This window comes from Mangifera indica, chromosome 10 (assembly GCF_011075055.1).
Source record: "Mangifera indica cultivar Alphonso chromosome 10, CATAS_Mindica_2.1, whole genome shotgun sequence".
NCBI lineage: Eukaryota > Viridiplantae > Streptophyta > Magnoliopsida > Sapindales > Anacardiaceae > Mangifera > Mangifera indica.
This window is the reverse complement of record NC_058146.1, coordinates 15,509,515-15,527,490: the sequence shown is the minus strand read 5'-3', so window position 1 is coordinate 15,527,490 and position 17,976 is coordinate 15,509,515. Positions and strand designations below refer to the sequence as shown.

At 31.2% G+C, this 17,976-nt stretch overlaps 2 protein-coding genes across 27 annotated transcripts in view; both read right to left on the bottom strand.

Moving 5' to 3' along the window:
* The window catches only part of LOC123227503 (putative disease resistance protein RGA1), a 104,907-nt gene that overhangs the window by 11,405 nt on the left and 75,526 nt on the right, over window positions 1-17,976 (bottom strand). For 2 of the 4 annotated variants that reach the window (XR_006504503.1, XR_006504505.1), the window contains exons 3-4: window positions 6,435-6,470; window positions 5,862-6,324 (exon numbers count right to left, since the gene is read on the bottom strand). The exons of 1 other annotated variant lie outside the window; for it this stretch is intronic. The gene's annotated coding sequence lies outside the window, so the exon portion shown is untranslated. Of the gene's footprint in view, window positions 1-5,493; window positions 5,804-5,861; window positions 6,325-6,434; window positions 6,471-17,976 lie in introns of those variants that run through there. One more of the 4 variants, XR_006504506.1, reaches the window with a different exon arrangement.
* Window positions 1-17,976, bottom strand: part of LOC123227520 (disease resistance protein RGA2-like) — a 56,147-nt gene that overhangs the window by 29,935 nt on the left and 8,236 nt on the right. For 7 of the 23 annotated variants that reach the window (XM_044652480.1, XM_044652482.1, XM_044652487.1 and 4 more), the window contains exons 3-6: window positions 5,251-5,303; window positions 5,114-5,142; window positions 4,400-4,462; window positions 4,047-4,112 (exon numbers count right to left, since the gene is read on the bottom strand). In XM_044652480.1, coding sequence (XP_044508415.1) covers window positions 4,047-4,112; window positions 4,400-4,462; window positions 5,114-5,142; window positions 5,251-5,303 — 211 coding nt within the window. Of the gene's footprint in view, window positions 1-1,210; window positions 1,593-1,887; window positions 1,967-2,059; window positions 2,447-2,584; window positions 2,711-2,806; window positions 2,853-2,938; window positions 2,960-4,046; window positions 4,113-4,251; window positions 4,319-4,399; window positions 5,143-5,250; window positions 5,425-6,795; window positions 7,367-9,099; window positions 9,453-17,976 lie in introns of those variants that run through there. The other 16 variants (XM_044652478.1, XM_044652477.1, XM_044652479.1 and 13 more) reach the window with 10 other exon arrangements.

Sequence of the window (17,976 nt, the reverse complement as noted above, 5' to 3'; positions counted from 1 at the left end):
TCAACTAAATGGACGGGATAGTTTGACCATTTTGACATTACCAATATTTTTGGAATCGAACAGGACACTACTAAAATTAGTATTTAAAATAATTTTGCATAATTTATCATTAAATAGATAATTAAAATTATTTTATCATTAAAATAAGTTTAATTTGATGGTATACAAGCTTAAAATTGATAGATGAGAACTTTGGTTATAATGAATTAAAAAAATAATTTTTTTATGTAACCTAGTTCAAATCGTCTGTTCCAAACTAGTATAACTTCAAAAATTCTTTTCAAGCGAACCATAACCATTCTTGTTAGCAAGTGTCATTCAACTGATTGAATCACTGGTTTTTAAAAGTATGCTTTGAACATAGATGGATCAACATATATCCACAATGAATTGTTATGTGGAGTACTGGTAACAACAATCCCTTAATTTTAGTTAAGTATTGAACTCGAAGATGCTTGCTGGTGGGAAAAGTTGTTTTATGCAATTGTAATTATCGGCTATAGAGTTGGCTTCTAGTGAGGGTGGATTCAAACCGAGCTGGTTTGGCTTGAATTGGTGTTTGACTTGATTTGAACTGGAGTTTCAATTGGGTAGTCACACTACAGTTCGGTTTAAATCACCCTCTACAAATACTATTTATCCCAGTCGTAATATTATTTATCCCGTTAGTGATACTATTCATTTCACTGACTATATCTCTAATCAATTTGAACAAGTCTGAACTTAGATTCAGCTCAGTTTGAATCTAACCCTGGCTTTTAGAGATTTTTTTGAGTTCTTTTATTTGATGAGTAGTTGGAGGAACATGTTGGTGGGTTTGATTCAATAGGACATGCTATACCCATAAGGTCCAACTTCACCCAAAATGCTATGGGAACTCCATAAATGTTATTACGTCTATGGTTTTCAAGTGGAAGAGACCCAATTAGCATTTATTAAAGTTTGAGTGTCCAACAAATGGTATCAGAGTCCAAAGTTTAAACAATTCCATCCAATCCATCAATAGAACATTAGGTGGAGGGACTTTGCATATAGGTTTGTGATGAGCATTATGTGGAGAAAGGCAAAACTTGAAAAGCATTTTGCATGATAATTTCCTGAACCTAAAGTTTTAGAATTATTATTTTGTTTTGAAACTTTTTATCTTGTAAATCATAGGAGAAAAATCGCAAGCATTAATGTTATAGTTGCTTGCAGAAAAAAAAGAACAATAGAAATTTTAAACTAAGATTGATCATCAATTAGCATCTTCATACAAAACGACACTTGATCAAGGCCTTTGTTTTTCAAGATACTAATTTACATGGAGGTATCAAGTTCCCTGAATGCAGCAACCGGATAATAAGAAGATTGTGATGTTGCTCTGCAGATATGGTAGCTATTTCATTAACAAGCTGACTTTTCCTTTGGTAGGATCCTAGTGAAAGTTGCTTCATAGATATCGCCCGTCCAACGAATGCGTATCCTTCAGTTGTAGATCTATTACTATAAATCATATCTCTCGAACAAACTTGACTTCTGAGACTTCGACTGTTATTATTTTAAAAATCCCTTGGACACTTGCCTTTTGCAACATCATTATTTCTTCTTGTCTACATGTAAAAAGTTAAAAATATAAATATCAAGCCTGAAATTCCAAAAGCTACAACAATACCAACAATTAGTGTAGTTTGGTTCTTCTAACATGAAATACCAACAGTTGGTGATTCGAGTAGGAAAATTCAGTTATATGTATATCAAAAAACATATAATGTAAATTTGTCATTATTTTAAATCATATAATGTCCAAAGGAATCACATATTATACCTAGAAAACATATAAGATGCAACGAGTCGCTTTACCAACCTAGAAAGGTGGATTTCAAGTTAGTTCTCAGATACACTAACCTTTTATTTCTTTGTCACTGCTTTCCTATTTCCACCTGCTTCTTTTGATATGCCAAATTTTTATTTACTAGAGAGTTCCCTACAGGATCAATTACAAGACTAAATAGATGAAATTGCAATAGTAGAACCTGTGTATTTAAGGACAAGAACCAAAATTCTCCAGCAAGTTTACCTGAACATAGATATAAAAATGCCTTCCAAGACTCACCCATGTTTGTGAGCCTTGATTACCAAAAGGGTTGCCTCAACAAAGGACAAGCTCACATTGTAAGGTCTATTCTCCAGACTAAGTTCATAATATCAAAGTGATGCAGGGGATTGCCTTGAAGACTGATAAAGCTTCGGGGCTGCAGTGCTAGTCACTTGTGAGCTAGTGTTTTGAACATGTGTGTTGAATCTGTTGACTGTCGATCAGAAAACAAATCAGCATCACTGATTGCCCCTTTTTCTGCATCAAGTAGATTAGAAGAAGCTCCACCAATATCATTGTTATCAGCCTTATACACTATGCTACCAACTGTCATTTCTTCACCACCACACTAGATTGCGAAACTTGAATCTGCATATTGCAAATGTACACTATGCTATCAGTTCGGTCCTGTCAACCTAACTGGAGCTCAATGAACACACATTTTACAAAATTGGTAATATACTAAATTTTAGAAAACAATTATACAACTGAAAGAAAGAAGCTTACAACGCGGAGCATTCTTATTGCAGGGGAAATTTCGCTGCAGACAATTCAATCCAGGGAGAATACTGGCAAGCACAGAGAACATTACCAGCTATGTTTGTTAAAGCACAGCATATCCCATTGCTGAGCCTATATATTTCGAGTCATTTTTTTCTTTCAGCAAGTGCATTTTTTCAAAAGAAAAAATCTGACATCTTATACATTGAAAAAGTAACTATAACCAACCAGATGTTTGAGCTGTCAAAACATGAAATTGCTGGCCACTAGATTCCTGTTCAGTCCAATGCAAAGATCAATTATACTTCGAAGTATGAAGTATACATGCTAGAGATGTAGTACATCAAATCATAACTCGAGAAAAAATTGTAAGATAAATCCCTGAACAAAATAGAATTTAAAAAACCGGATGAATGATTTTGAAACACCAGATGAATGGGAAACATATGCATATAAATCTGGAAAGAAACTATTCAGTAAAGACTTTCAATTACTTACAATTATTGTCTAGATTTTTAAAATTAATCGGTTGGCCTAATTCTAAGATACATACTTGCAGCTTGTATGATAAGTTTAATTCTCTTTCTTCTTAATCTATTCACAAAGCATTTGGCACCAATACCTATTTGTGAATTTGTCATTCTTCTTCAGTAATAAACCGTACTGGATTTTGGCTCTGGGTACAGTTTGTTGGTTAATATGTACAATATGTATAGATCAGGAACGCTGGGGTCGGTAAATGATTAACTATTAAGTGTCATTATTACATGTTCCCCACATGTTTAAAATAGGTTAATCACTTTATCACCCCTTAGGTTTTGGAAACAAATTAAAAGTTGACTTTAGGGTACAGTTTTTTAGGATATAAATGGAATATTTCAAAGTTTGAGGGGTGGTTGGTCATCAAAATTTGAGGTGTAAATAAATATTTCAAAGTTTGAGGGTGTAAATGTAGCTTTTAAAACTAAAGGGTTTAAAAGGATAAATTTTTTTATTTAAATAAAAATTTTTAAATAATGATTTTATCTTTTATTGTAACTATAAAAATTAATGGATGAGTGGGTATTTAGATTTTTAAAAGTTAATCAGGGTCCTTTTGAAATTTTACTATATCTTGGGTGAGAATAAGTCTTTTGGCCTAAATAAAGGGAGCGAAATTAGTTGTCTCTGACTCGAAACGGAATCTGGGGTTTCATCTTTTCACTCTAAACGCAGTCTCCTTGTCCCTATTTGTGAGGTACGCCGCTCTTCCTTTCTTGATCTATAGTTTCATTCTTCTTCAGTTTGTATGATAAGTTTAATTCTCTTTCTTCTTAATCTATTCACAAAGCATTTGGCACCAATACCTCTTTGACATTTGAACATCTAAAATTTCAAGGAAGATATAACAAATATTGACATATAACATCCATCTAATTCGATATGATATATACACATAATTCTCAACAAAACTGAAGCTAGAGCTTACATGTTTTTAAGATATACAGCCCTTTGCTGAGGAATGGTTCCTGATAGGCCATTGTTTCCAAGAAACCTGGCCATTGAGACAACAAACAAACTAATGTATGCTAAAATAAAAAAAAAGGATAAGATAAAAATCTAAAATAAAAAAAGCTAACTTAAATAAAATGGTCAAATCTTGAATATATGAAGGCAAGCTTCAACATATTTACAAGTAAGAGTATCAACACTGAACAAAGCACTTGGGATTTGACAATTAAGTAGTTGAAAACCAAATCCCCGCAGAAAGGGAAAAATCTATTAAAGAAGACCCACATAAACAATAAGAGACACACTCATGGAATTACAATACGAACTTACATTGTCTGTAAACTTTTATGTTCTTCGATGTCAGATGGCATGCTAAGATTGATCACAACATTTCTAAGATATCCAGAGGGAAAGGAAGATTGATCAGTATTGAATGAATCAGCTAAGAAAGGAAATATTTCAGTACACCAAATGATAGAAAAGAAATCAAACACCGGAAAAAAAAAAGCATCTTACAGTGTGGAGCACTCTTATTATAGGCCAAGTTTCTCTAAAGACAGCTCAATCCAAGGACATTACTGGCAATCATAAAGATATTGTTTTGCATCACAAATATCAACACCCTATAATCTAATCCTTCACAGAACAGAATTTCAACAACTATTTTTTCTTTTCTCCTTTTAAAAAGAAAATTTAGGATCCCAGATGTTAAAACTAAGATATTATGGATCCCCAATCTGGTTTCTTTCTTTAATCTACACATACAATAAAAACAATGTTTGACTTCAAGTTATTTTTTAGAATTTCATGGTCAAGGGTCTGCAAGGCTCTAAAATTTAACCAGAGAATTTAAATATAACTGTGATAATCGAAACATAAATAGAAATAAAATCTGAAACTTTATTGGAATAAATATGTGTTGCCAAAAAAAAATTAAAACATAAACATGAAACTCTGTACATTCACAAACATTTATTTAAACAAATCACATCATGAGAAGTTATATTCTGAATCAAATTATAGAGGAATATATGCTTTACTAACTGCCCCATTCGGTTGAATCTCCATGAGTCCTACAATATATATTTACAAATGAGGCCAATTTTAAGGTGAGTAGAAAAATAAGAAAATATTTAAGAAACCCAACGTTTTGTACTACCTAAAAACCAAATAATTTGTACCTGAAAAACATGAAGACAATAGATTCCACACCAATGCTTAATACATTGAAGAACTAAAATGAATAACCCCTCCTGTCATTCAGTGGAATTAGTGTTCCAAATTAGGCTATTTCAATGGAAATGGAAGAATTTAATTATGAGATTGAAAACTCATACATCTAATTCAAGTTTTCCCTGCATACATATGAAACAAAGAATAGGATCAGTTTTGTAATAGTACAGATTTTAAACCAAATGAAGAAGAAGAAGAATAGGATCAGTGTTCCGTCAAGTTGAATGTTTGGGATATGAGCAATCGTGGACCAATTTTCACCTGTTTCTGGTTTGCATCATTCCCTCAGTTTAGGGCAGCCTTTAATTATTAGTTCCCTAAAAGAGTTGAGACGATTCATATCCTCTGGTAGAGATGACAATTCTAGACAGCCATGAATGAATAGTTATCCCAAAGTGTTAGTCGAACACTGAAGAAGCCATTGCGGCAATTTCACCAGTTGTGGTAAATCATGAATTTGAATCAATCGCAGAGGAGGTCCTGTGTCTTGCTTATCTGATCCTGTGCTCAAATTTAGATTAAGCCTTTCACAATCTTTCAACCGAAGTTTTTCTAATGAGCTTAAGTTTCTTACACCATGTGGTAATGAGATTAAACTTGGACATTCAAAAATCCAAAGTTTTTGAAGGGCTCTCAGGCAACCAATATCTTCACACAAATATTCTAAATTGCCGCACTTGTGAATCCATAAAAATTGAAGATGTTGTTTTGCATCTCAAACACCAACACCCTGCAATCTTCTCTTTGGCAGAACAGAATTTTAACAACTAATGTTTTTTATTTTTAATAAGAAATAAAATCTGAAACTTTATTGGAATAAACTTAGAGTGTACTTATTGTTCATTTCCGCAAAAGTAATAAAACATACATAAAAAAAACTCTATACATTCATGAACATTTATTTGAAAAAATCACATTATGGATCGAACGCTGAATTATAATTGTAAACACTGAAATTCTGAATCAGACCAGAGGAAGATATGCTTTACTAACTGCACCATTTGGCTTAATCTCCCTCAGTCCTACAATACATGTTCACAATTAAGGTGAGTGGAAAATTAATAAAGTACATAAAAACAAAACACCCAACAATCTTTAAAATTGTATAATCTAAAAACTAAATGATTTGTACCTGAAAAAACATGAAGGTGTAGATCGAACACCAATGCTTAATACATAGAAGAAGTAAAATGGATAAATCCTCCAGTCAATTGGTTGAATTAGCGTTCATAATTCATGGGAATTGAAGAATTTATTGAGATTAAAATCATACATTTGATTCAAGTTTCCCCTGCATACATAGAAAATAACAAAGTTAAAGAAAGGAAGGAGAAACAAAGAAGTTAAGTTTTGTAGCTGTTCAAATTTTGAAATTCATATCTGAAGATAAACCAATCAAATTGTTACCAAAAATTTTGACTTGAAACAAATAAATATGTCAAGAATATTTGCCTACTAACTGATTAAGAAGAAGAGATATGGATTGGTCATACCTAATTTTCGGTTGACTTGATAATCTCTCCGTCAAGTTTAATGTTCGGGATATGAGCAATCTTGGGCCAATCTTCACCTGCTTCTGGTTTGCATCTTTCCGTCAGTTGACGACAGTCTTCAATTATTAGTTCTCTCAAAGCGATGAGATGATTGATATCCTTGGGTAGAGATGACAATTCAGGACAATTCCAAACCCGAAGAGCTTGAAGTTTTTGCATTGACTCTGGTAGTGCCTTCAAGTTGGAACAATTACCAATACGCAAGGTTTGCAGCGTGTTTGTCGAACAGCGAAGAAGCCATTGCGGCAATTTCACCAATTGTGGTAAATTACCGATTTCAAGCAATCGAAGGGGAGGCCCTGTACTATTAAGTTCTTCATGATTGTGTTGCTCATCTGATCCTATGCTCAAATCAAGATTAAGCCTTACACAATCTTTCAAACGAAGTTCTTCTAATGAGCTTAGGCTTCTTACACCACGTGGTAATGAGATAAGACCTGGACATTTGTAAATGTATAGTCTTCGAAGGGCTCTCAGGCGACCAATATCTTCAGACAAATATTCTAATTTGCTGCAATTGTAAATAAATAAAAATCGAAGAGAATTCAAGCAGCCAATTCCATTATTTGGTAGATGCTTTTGCACTGTGGTTAAGTATAACACTTTGAGACTAATTAAGTGCTTAACATCTTCGCTTAACCCTTCTAGTTTCTCGCAATCAAACAGCGATAAAAATTGCAAACTTTGTAACTTATAAACAGAATTTGGGAGTCTTTTTATTTTCGGGTTACATGGTAGACTCAAATATCTCAAATGCTTCAGATTATCAATTCTTTTAGGCACTGTTTCAATACCTAAGTTAGAAAAATGTAATGTCCGCAAAAACTTAAATCTTGAGACAATTAATTCTAAAAATGATTGGCTAATAATGATATTTTCTTCAACATGTTGAAAAAACATAATGCTTCTTAAATTACCCAGGTTAGGTAAAAAGCTTAGAGCCTTTAGTTGACTTGCATCCAAATGATGAAATAATAAATGTCGATAAGAAGTTGTGGCAGCAATTTGGTTACTCCTTTTCACTATTAAGCCCTCATTTTGGAACAATAATGTGGCAACATCATGCATTAGATCATGAATTTTAAATGAATAGACACCATTTTCAAAATCTTGAATATCTTGAAAGAAAGATCTTCACATTAATTCTTTTATATATTGCATGCCAATAGTTTCCAAATCTTCATTTCCATTGTGGACTTTGAGAAGCCCATTGGCCATCCAAAACTTAATCAAGATAGAGTTACAAAATGTGAAGTCTTTTGGAAATATAGAGCAAAAGACAAAACATTGTTTCAAAGGAGACGACAAATGATTATAACTTATTCTTAGAGCATGTAAAATGCTATTATCCTTTTGATCTAACTTCCATATCTCAGTATCCCTCACATTTATCCAATCTTGTTCAAAAGTTGAGGAATAAAGAAGACTTCCTAAGGCTCTTATTGCTAATGGAATACCTCAACATTTTTTTACAATTTCTTTTCCAATCTCTATAAGGTTGGGATGTTGTTTTTTGTGACCTTCTTTAAATGCATATTTAACAAACACTGACAAACATTGATTAAGAGAAAGTCCTTTTAACTTATATGTAGATACAGATCCCATAATCGAGGCAACATGATCATTACGTGTAGTTACTATGAGTTTACTTCCATTAACACACTCCATTAGTAAATTTCTTAAATCATACCACAACTCATAGTTTTCATTCCAAACATCATCCAAGACTAACAAATATTTTTTATCTCTTATAATATCACGTAGGATTGTTTACAATTGGTCCATACTCAGGTGATTATATTTTTGCCCAATCGCAGAATTGATAATGTCAATCAAAAGCCTTTTTAGATTAAATTCATCCGACACACAAATCCACATTTTTAACTTAAAATAATCACTTACTTTTTCATCATTATACACCAATTTAGCAAGTGTGGTTTTTTCTAAACCTCCAATTCCAACAATAGAAATAACAGAAACATTTTCATGACCATCACTTGGACACAATAAAATTTTCACAACCTCCTCTTTGTCTTTATCTCTACCAATAACATTTGAAACACGCACAAAAGAGTGGGTTTCTCTCTGCCAACCTAAAATATTATTGCTATAAATTTTCTCATTGAGATTAAAATCATTCTTTTCAGCAGCTATTTTTGCCAATCTTTTGTTAATCTCCTTAATTTTATGGGCCAACTTAAAACGGAAAACGATTGGATTTGAAGATGAAAAAAAGTGGCATACCTTTCTTGAAATGCTTTGACCATTCATCACTTGCTTACACAAATCTTTCACCTCAATTTCATCCAAAACATCTTCAACATCATAGCAAACCTCTTTAAGCTTTTCCAGCCAAACTCTCAGCTTCTCATTTTGGGTTTGTTTCTCCTCAGCATCTAAGAGAACAGCTTTGATGGTGGTTAAGGTGTCAGCAAGCTCTTGTACATCATTCTTGACACCCCATCCGAAGGAGACTTCATTGGAAGTAAGGGACATCACCTTACTCAAAAGTTCCCCAGCAATAACAGAGACAATTGTTTCTGCCATATTTTTTAGAGAAAGAAAGTTGCAGGTTGTTGTGATATTATTAAAGGGACGAAAATGGATTGTTGTATGAAATAATGGCAAGAGGGCAAGACATGTGTGTCATTTTAATAAAAGTTGCAACTTGCAAGCTGTTTGAAACAAATAGGAAGAAAACAAATACGCGTATGAACAACGGACCCTCTTGGGCTCCATTCCAGGCCCCATTTTTGGGTCCATATCTGACTTTTCCTTAAAGGGTATGACTCTTCTTCCACTGTTGATGTGTTTTCGCACTTTGAATTCAGCCAAATGGTGGGCCATCGCTGTCGAGTTCTCAACCGGCTCTTTTTGTCTTTTTAATTTAGCTTGCAGACAGGACTTCTATTTCAACAGCTTTATTGAATTTAACCTAAATCTAAAATAAGTTAATATTTATATATAAATCATATTGAATTATACGATTTAATCAATCAAATTAGTCAATTTAAAAAACAATAAAATATCACTCAAAACTCAAATTTATTATTGGAAGAGAGTTCGAATATAATGTTAAAGAGGTAAAATTTTATGTCAATAAAATTATACGTAATGATATATCATTTATATATTAAAATAAAATAATACTTAATCACATAATGATATATAATTTATATATTAAAATTATATATAAAAACTATATAATATTATTTTTTATATTATTCCTAAATATTTCACCTTTATAAAAATATTATATTATTCTCTTAAGATGTTGATAATTTAATTAGATTTGTTGACCGGAATCACACAAAAAAGATACAATTTTACCAAAACGAACAAATCATACATTTTTTATATGAGTCCAACCATATGTTGACGTACTTGTACGATCAAAATCAAACTTAATGTGCGATATTTAGTTAAATCAAACCATTTTAAATGTAATTTTACATGTAAAATAGTCTAGTTTTGACTACTTAAGTTATAATTTCACCATATGGATTAATATTAATTTATGTATTAATGTTGAAATATTATTATATGAGTGTATATTATTTTATAATAAAATTATGTACATAAATAAATTGTATAAACTTATTTATAAAAACTAAAGTGGTGTGATTGGGTGATATGATTGTTCATTTCTTCATTCACTTCAAAATCATCCAATGGTGTGTTATAATATCAATTTATATAATTTATTTGTATATATAATATTATTAATTATTTTATTATTGGGATAAAACTATATGCACAACTTTTATGCATATCTTTGTACATAAATAATGATGTATTATTTTGTGATTGAATATTATTTTTATTTAATTTTAAACTATCTAATCATATGATGATATATTATTATTTGTGTATAAAATTATACACAAAAATTATATACATAACACTACTCTTATTCTTGATTTCGAATTATTTAACAAATAATAATATATTATCATTTATACATATTATAAATTTATATAATTTTATCATAATTTATATTTATTTGTATAAGATATAAGAAAGGCTTTCCTATTGGACTGTTTTCAATTAAAAAAACTTAAACAAAGAAATTGTCACGTGTAAAATAAATTGGCCAAAACTTATTTTCATGGGAGACTTATTTTGACAATTTATTATCAAAGTGACTTTTACTAACTTTTAATCATGTTAATATTTATCTATCATTTAATTTTTATTAAAATCAAATGTTAATAATAAATTTAAAAATATTATTTAATTAATAATAATAATAAAATATTAAAATTTTATCATATTTTTTAATTTAATTTTAAAAATTAATCAATTACATTTAACATAATAAAGAAGATTGCGAGTCCCACGAATATTCATCCACCATGACGGAAACATATAACTATAAATTCAAATTATTAATTATTTGACAATCTTTAATAACAAAATAAATAAGACATCTAGATTGTAATTAAAAAAAATAGACCTAAAATTGTTGAAACTTCGATGAAACGTTTTTGGTTGCTTGACTCTTATGAAAGGAGAAGAGGTTTTTTAAGCTTTTTCATGTTAGCTATGAGTCATTTCTCCAATTAATTAGGTTTAAATTATTCACATCAAACAAGTGAATAATAAAATTATATGTATTTAATTTTAATATACAAATAAATATATATTTGATATATATAATTATGTAATCGAATAATTTTGAATTAAAAATAAAATAATATTTAATCATATAATAATATATATAAATATATATTTATTTATATGTCTAAAATAGATATATATAACATTATTTATAGGTGTATTAATAAATTAATAGTTAGATTGGCATCGATTGATTGAGTGAATCGATAACATTAATATAACATAATAAAAGTTTTAAAAAAGATTTCATTTATGTTGATATTATCATAAGGTTAACTTAATTTAATTTTGAATTTATTTAATTCGATAACTTAAACATGTTTAAGTCATTGAAGTTTAAATCATAATCCTAACCAAATTTATCACAAATTTTCAATTGAAAATTGTAATGGAACTTGAATAGATAATGTATCGAATTTATCAAATTCACCCGACCCAAAACATTGTGGATATTTGATGGGATTGTCAAGTCTAACTAATACAAAATCCTGTGACGGACCAAAAGTGTTTGGCTAGAAATGAATGACATCACTGCCACCTCATCATCATACTTTCTTTTATTCAACTAATCTTTTAAAAATTCTCTTTAAACCCCTCAATTTTTCCTCATGGTTTTTACTTTTATAATCCAAATTCTAAAAGTATTAATGTATTATTAATAATAATTTAATAAAGTCTATATTTTTATTAAAGTTAAGCTATATTAATAAATAGTTTAGGAATTATACACATACAATCAAGAAATATACGTTTTATAAAAAAAAAATTCGACTCTAAAATTTATGATGAATATTTATGTGATTGTATCTATAAAATTCTTTATATCTAAATTTTTATCTATGCAAAATTTATTATTTTTGACAAAATAAATAATTTTACCAAACTAATCATGGCTTATTATACCTAATAAATAATTTTTGTCAATTCATAATCATATTTCTTGTTGATTGAATTTTAAATGAAATGTTAGATTAAAAAATATTTGTAAATCTAAGGTTATTAAGATAAGTGATAAGAATAAATTTTGTATTAAACTGAGTTTTGTTTTTTTTGGTAACCAAAGGTTTGTCCATATAATATATAATCTAAAAAAAAATTACATGCATAAAAAATAGTCAATTTTAATTAATTTAGATGAGAGTAAAGGGGTACTCAGTTTTTCAAAATTACAGGACTTTAATGTACTTTTTCAAATTAAGGGGTGTAGGAAATTAATAGACTTTGAAAAAATATGCAAGGTCAATATCTGGAATTTAAAACAGCCCACGTGTCAAAATGTGGTGGGAAGGCAATAAATGGCGGTAAGACGTATGTACGGCGCGTCGTCGACTTTCAGTATCCGACAATAAATGAGGGTGGAAAAGTCCAAAGACTTTCATGCCATTTAAAGAGATTGTCTTCTACTTCAAATGAAATTTAAATTCAATTAGAATTGGATTTAAAATTAAAATTGAAATTGATATAAAAGTTGGAGTTTTAAGATATTTTATTTGACCTTAATCACCAATGTCAAATCAATTTGGAGAAAAATCGTATGTAGTCATGATAAGTTGTGCATGAGTAAAGTGACAAAGTCTAGCGAGTCACAAATCGTGTCATTTTTATAGGTATTTTGCAAGTCGGCCCGCAAAAACATACCTTCTTTAATTTAAAAAAAAATTGAAAATTTTATTTTATTTTAATCTGTGTATATATATTTGTCACTTATCTCATAGCTTAAATAAATATACTAAAATAGTACTCTACTTCTTTAAAATACTCTTTTTGACATGATCTATACTGAGATTTTCTTTTTTTCTTTATGACTTTTTCTCTCTTTGTTCTCAGTGTTCAAGTGAGGAAGAAATCATTACAGTATGAAAAAATAAATTTTTCATCAGAGAAGACACGTGATTGAACAATAAAATCCGTGAGAAAACCATTATAAAAAATTCAACTTGGACATAAGGGAATGAGAGACGAAAATTGCTGAATTTATTAAAAGAATTAACATTTGCTGCAAAGATTTCACATCAAAATCATCCACATTCATTTTCTTTCGTTTTTTTATTGTCTTGCCTTGATCAATATTTATACATCACTTGATGATATAATAGTTTAATATGTTATAAATACGTATGTATGAAGCTTGGTTGCATTGGTATTGTATTTAGGGTTTAATTTGAAAAAATTGTAAACTAGTGCAATTTGGAGTTTTTATGTTTTTAGGTTTATTTTTAGTCAAGATGGAAAAAACTATATTTAAGATTCGCTATGGAGCCCAATAGGTTGAAGGTGATGATAATGTGACAAGATATGTTGATGGGAATGAGAGAGTGATGTGTATTGACACAAGTATTGATTTTGGATGATTCATTGCAAGAATCAGCTATCGTCTAAGACTCGATCGAAGTAAGTCAAATGTGCGTGTATTTTCCCTAGGTGATGTGGGTTCGAAGAAGATTGTAGACGGAGTTTTTGATGGTTGTAGTAAGAAGTTCACAAGGAAATATAAAACTTTATGTTATCGAGAGTCCGATTGATGGAAGAGACAATCAACAAGTCGAAGATGTTCATGAGAAAGAAAGGAAAAATCATCCGATAAATGAGTGGACATATCCACAAAGTTTTCAAGAGTTTGGTGGGAATTATGGTATTGATGATGATAATGACAATAACATGGATGAGGATTATGAAGTAGAAGGTAATGAGGATGATGACGATGAAGAATTCTTAGTGTTTGATGAAGACATGTACGGTGTTCCGAGCCAAGCTGTTGACAGAAGTCAAAGTCATGCTTGTAATGAAGGGGCTGAATGTAGCATAAGACATCATGGTTTTATGAATATTGGAGCATATCCAAGTAACATCCATAATCTAAATTTATTTCAATAGGTTTATGAGCCTACTGTTGATATTGAGAATACAAGTATTAATAATCGAGCAACACAAAGGGGCAACCATTTGTAAGTAATGGGTTTTTATAACTCGAAGGTAGGATTGAAAGCATTATTTTGAATATATGCCTTAGAGACATGAATTCAATGGAAGGTTGGTCACTCTGATAATGTACGGTATAAGCTTAAGTGCGTACACCCACAATGTAAATGGCAGGGATGAGCAACGAGAGTAAGATGAAGACTATTGAGTGTTACGACATATGGACGAGACACACACTTATCTACGAGATCAAATATTGCCGCAACATAGACAAACTAGTGTAGAATCGTTAGGAAACATACTTAAGTCAATGTTTGTCGTTAATCGCATTTATCGACCAAAAGAAATTATTTCAGACATGACAGATAGGTATAGAATCAACATATCCAACACGCAAACATGGCGTGCCAAAACATATGCAATAAATGCATTATGAGGATCTCCAAAAGAGTCTTTTGGTCTATTATGTGAGTATTGTCATAATTTGGAGCTTTAGAACCCATGAACTGTGACACGTATTGACATCGATCTGGAAAACAGGTTCAAGTTTTTCTTCATGTGTATGAGGTGTTCAATAGGAGGGTTCCAACAATTCTATCGTCGGTGATATGCATTAATGCTTCACACTTAAAGGGAAAGTATCTTGGATCTCTTTTCATTGTTGTTACAAAGGATCGTAATAATCAAATTTATCCGCTCGCATTCGGTATTGGACACAAAGAGAGAATAGATATATGGATGCCCTTTTTGACATACTTTCGCATGTGCATTGGTGATTTGTCAGATTTGGCCATTATTTCTGATCGTCATTATTCAATAATTACGTCAACTGAGAATGTAATGTCTTATACCCATCATAGGTTTTGTAATTACCATATAAAGGGTAATATGCATTTGCAGTTCAAAAAACCCAAACATATTGAAGGATTATTTTGGAAAGCTACTAACGCATATCGCCTCAAGGAGTTTCAAGCTGCTATAAGTAGAATTACCCGAGTAAATCCCGCTGTAGCAGCCTATTTGACTGACATTAGGTATGAAAGATGGGCGCGTGCCCACTTTGGAGGATTTACGGAGTATTCCAATGAAAGTATAGATGTGTTATGTACACAGATAAATACTATCATAAGTTAAAAGTGATAACTAATATGAACTAATACAAAGGAAATGTGCATACCGTGTTTTCCAACTATTGCCCTGGTGTTACAATTTGCGTCCACCATGGTTTGCTCATATATGTTGTCATTCCAGTTGGTCCCCTAAGGAAGACACATCAAGTGTCATTATTTGACACACGACAGTACCACAATAAGAACTCTAAGTAAGCCTCAGCCAATCGTGAGTCCAAATGACAGTCCTCAAGTATAGGCTGTTTTTTTTTTATGCTGTTGTTGGATCTGTGAATGGACTTACCAACTATTTTTCTTTTCATAGCACATGTCCAAATGCTGACACTTTTTTAGTTGTTATTGGCTTCTGAATAGTTGACGATTGATCCTACGCTTGTTGTTGAACCTCATCCTCCGATAAGTCGTCCAACTGCAAAAAATATACGCTTATCATTATTTTATAACACAACTAATTGAAATAAAAAATAAGTATATTGGATAATAACTTGTATTGATTCTGATGTCTGAACATAAGAATCTTCAAGTCTTGTAATTTGATTATTTAATGATGATTGGAGTTCATGTATCTCCCTTCGAAGCATCAATGTCTGATATTGCCATTGCTCTTGCATCTCCCTATAAAGCATTGATGCATGTTGTTGCCAATGCATTTGCATATCCTCATGAAACATTGATGTCTGCTACTACCATTGCTCCTACATTTCTCCATGAAACATAGATGTTTGTCGCTCCCACTCCACACATATCATTGCAGCGTGCTAGTCCAATCATTGTTGTATTTGAGAGTCAATGTCTCTTCCATGTTCCATTAAGATTTGTTGAAGACGGTCATATGATACACCACTGTACGACATCCCGTGAATTAAGTGTCTTGTAGGCTTGTCCCTTTGGTGCTCTCGAAGATGGAAGGCACATAAGGTAAACATTCGTGGAAGGGATACACGTACATTATTAGATGTTTTATATGACTCTCGGGGGTGTGTAATACGAGAGGATGACACTTATGGAGGGGATACCTGTCCAATACAATGGGTTGGGCACCTCATGATAAAGATATTCATACAGAAGTAGTAAATGACTGTAAAGACCCTCTGGGGGTTGTTTGAAAGGCAATAGGACTATTCGACTGGATGTCATCATCATCATCTAAATTTATAGACTCGTCATCTGATGATGTTGGTGACACTTATTCTCCCATAAACTCCAAAACCCAAATGTACCACTCAAAGTTACACTCAATCTCAATCGGACGTAATGCAGTTGTAATCTCCTCTTGGAACATGAAGAAAATTTATAAAAATTAATGAAATACAAGATAAAATAATAAAATATAAATCAACCAATGAGCAACTTACCAGAAAAGCATCCCAAAGTATCGATATGTCATCCCAGATCAACAGTACAGTTATCTTCCATTTCAGAATATGAGAGATTTGATCATTTACTTACACACGGATATAAAGTGATAGATTATGAATAATCTCATAAATCTAATACTACACATTGTACAATATTTATGGTTAGTATTTACAATCGTCAGTGTAAATGTAAACTTTATCTATTATGTGATACTTACCTATAAAGTAATCGGGTATCCCAAAATATTATAACTAAGAAGTGGGAGTGAACTTGTGTACGACGGGTAATGTTCAATATAATACTGATATTTGTTATGGATACCCTTCCACATTGATTCAACTATTTTATTCCATGTCACTGCCCCCATAGATATTGACTGAATGCATTTAAATTGTCCACTAAATGCAAAAAACGATCAGGTATTTTGGTTTTATTGTCTGCCCCTAATAATCTTGTAAATGCATAATACAAGACCACAAACTTCACTACGTCATCATCATTGTCTCCCCAAATTTCATTGTCGAATACTTGCTCAATCTCCCCATAGGATAATAACCTGTGAATGTCCAAGAAGTATTCCTTTCTCAGTCGAGACGTCCCTGCGTAATCAACGTAGTTCGACACGTCAATGTCCTCCCCGAAAATCAGACTAATGACTAGTGCAAACTCCACAGGGCTGAATCAGAACTCAACACCATTTATTTTGAACCACATTTCTTTGTCTGGGTTCCCACGATTAATCATACGAAATAACATTGCTTAAATAAATACGACACTAAACGGTGACTCTATGAAATCTAATAAGTGTTCGAAACAGGTTATCTGAAAAATAGCTCTCTGAGTAAATATTAGTTTATTCCTAATTATACTCATAGTGTCCATCTTTGTCTGAAGCAACATGTGCACTCAGAATCTGTATACATCATGGAATCTATATGCCCCTTCTTGGTAGTTGATTGCAAATACCTAAAAATATATATTAATTCATTAAATTACATTAATGAAAGATAATCATTTTAATCAAAGATTAATAAAAAAAAACTAGATTATCATTATTAAATTAACATAATTGGTATCAACTAATGTAACATTA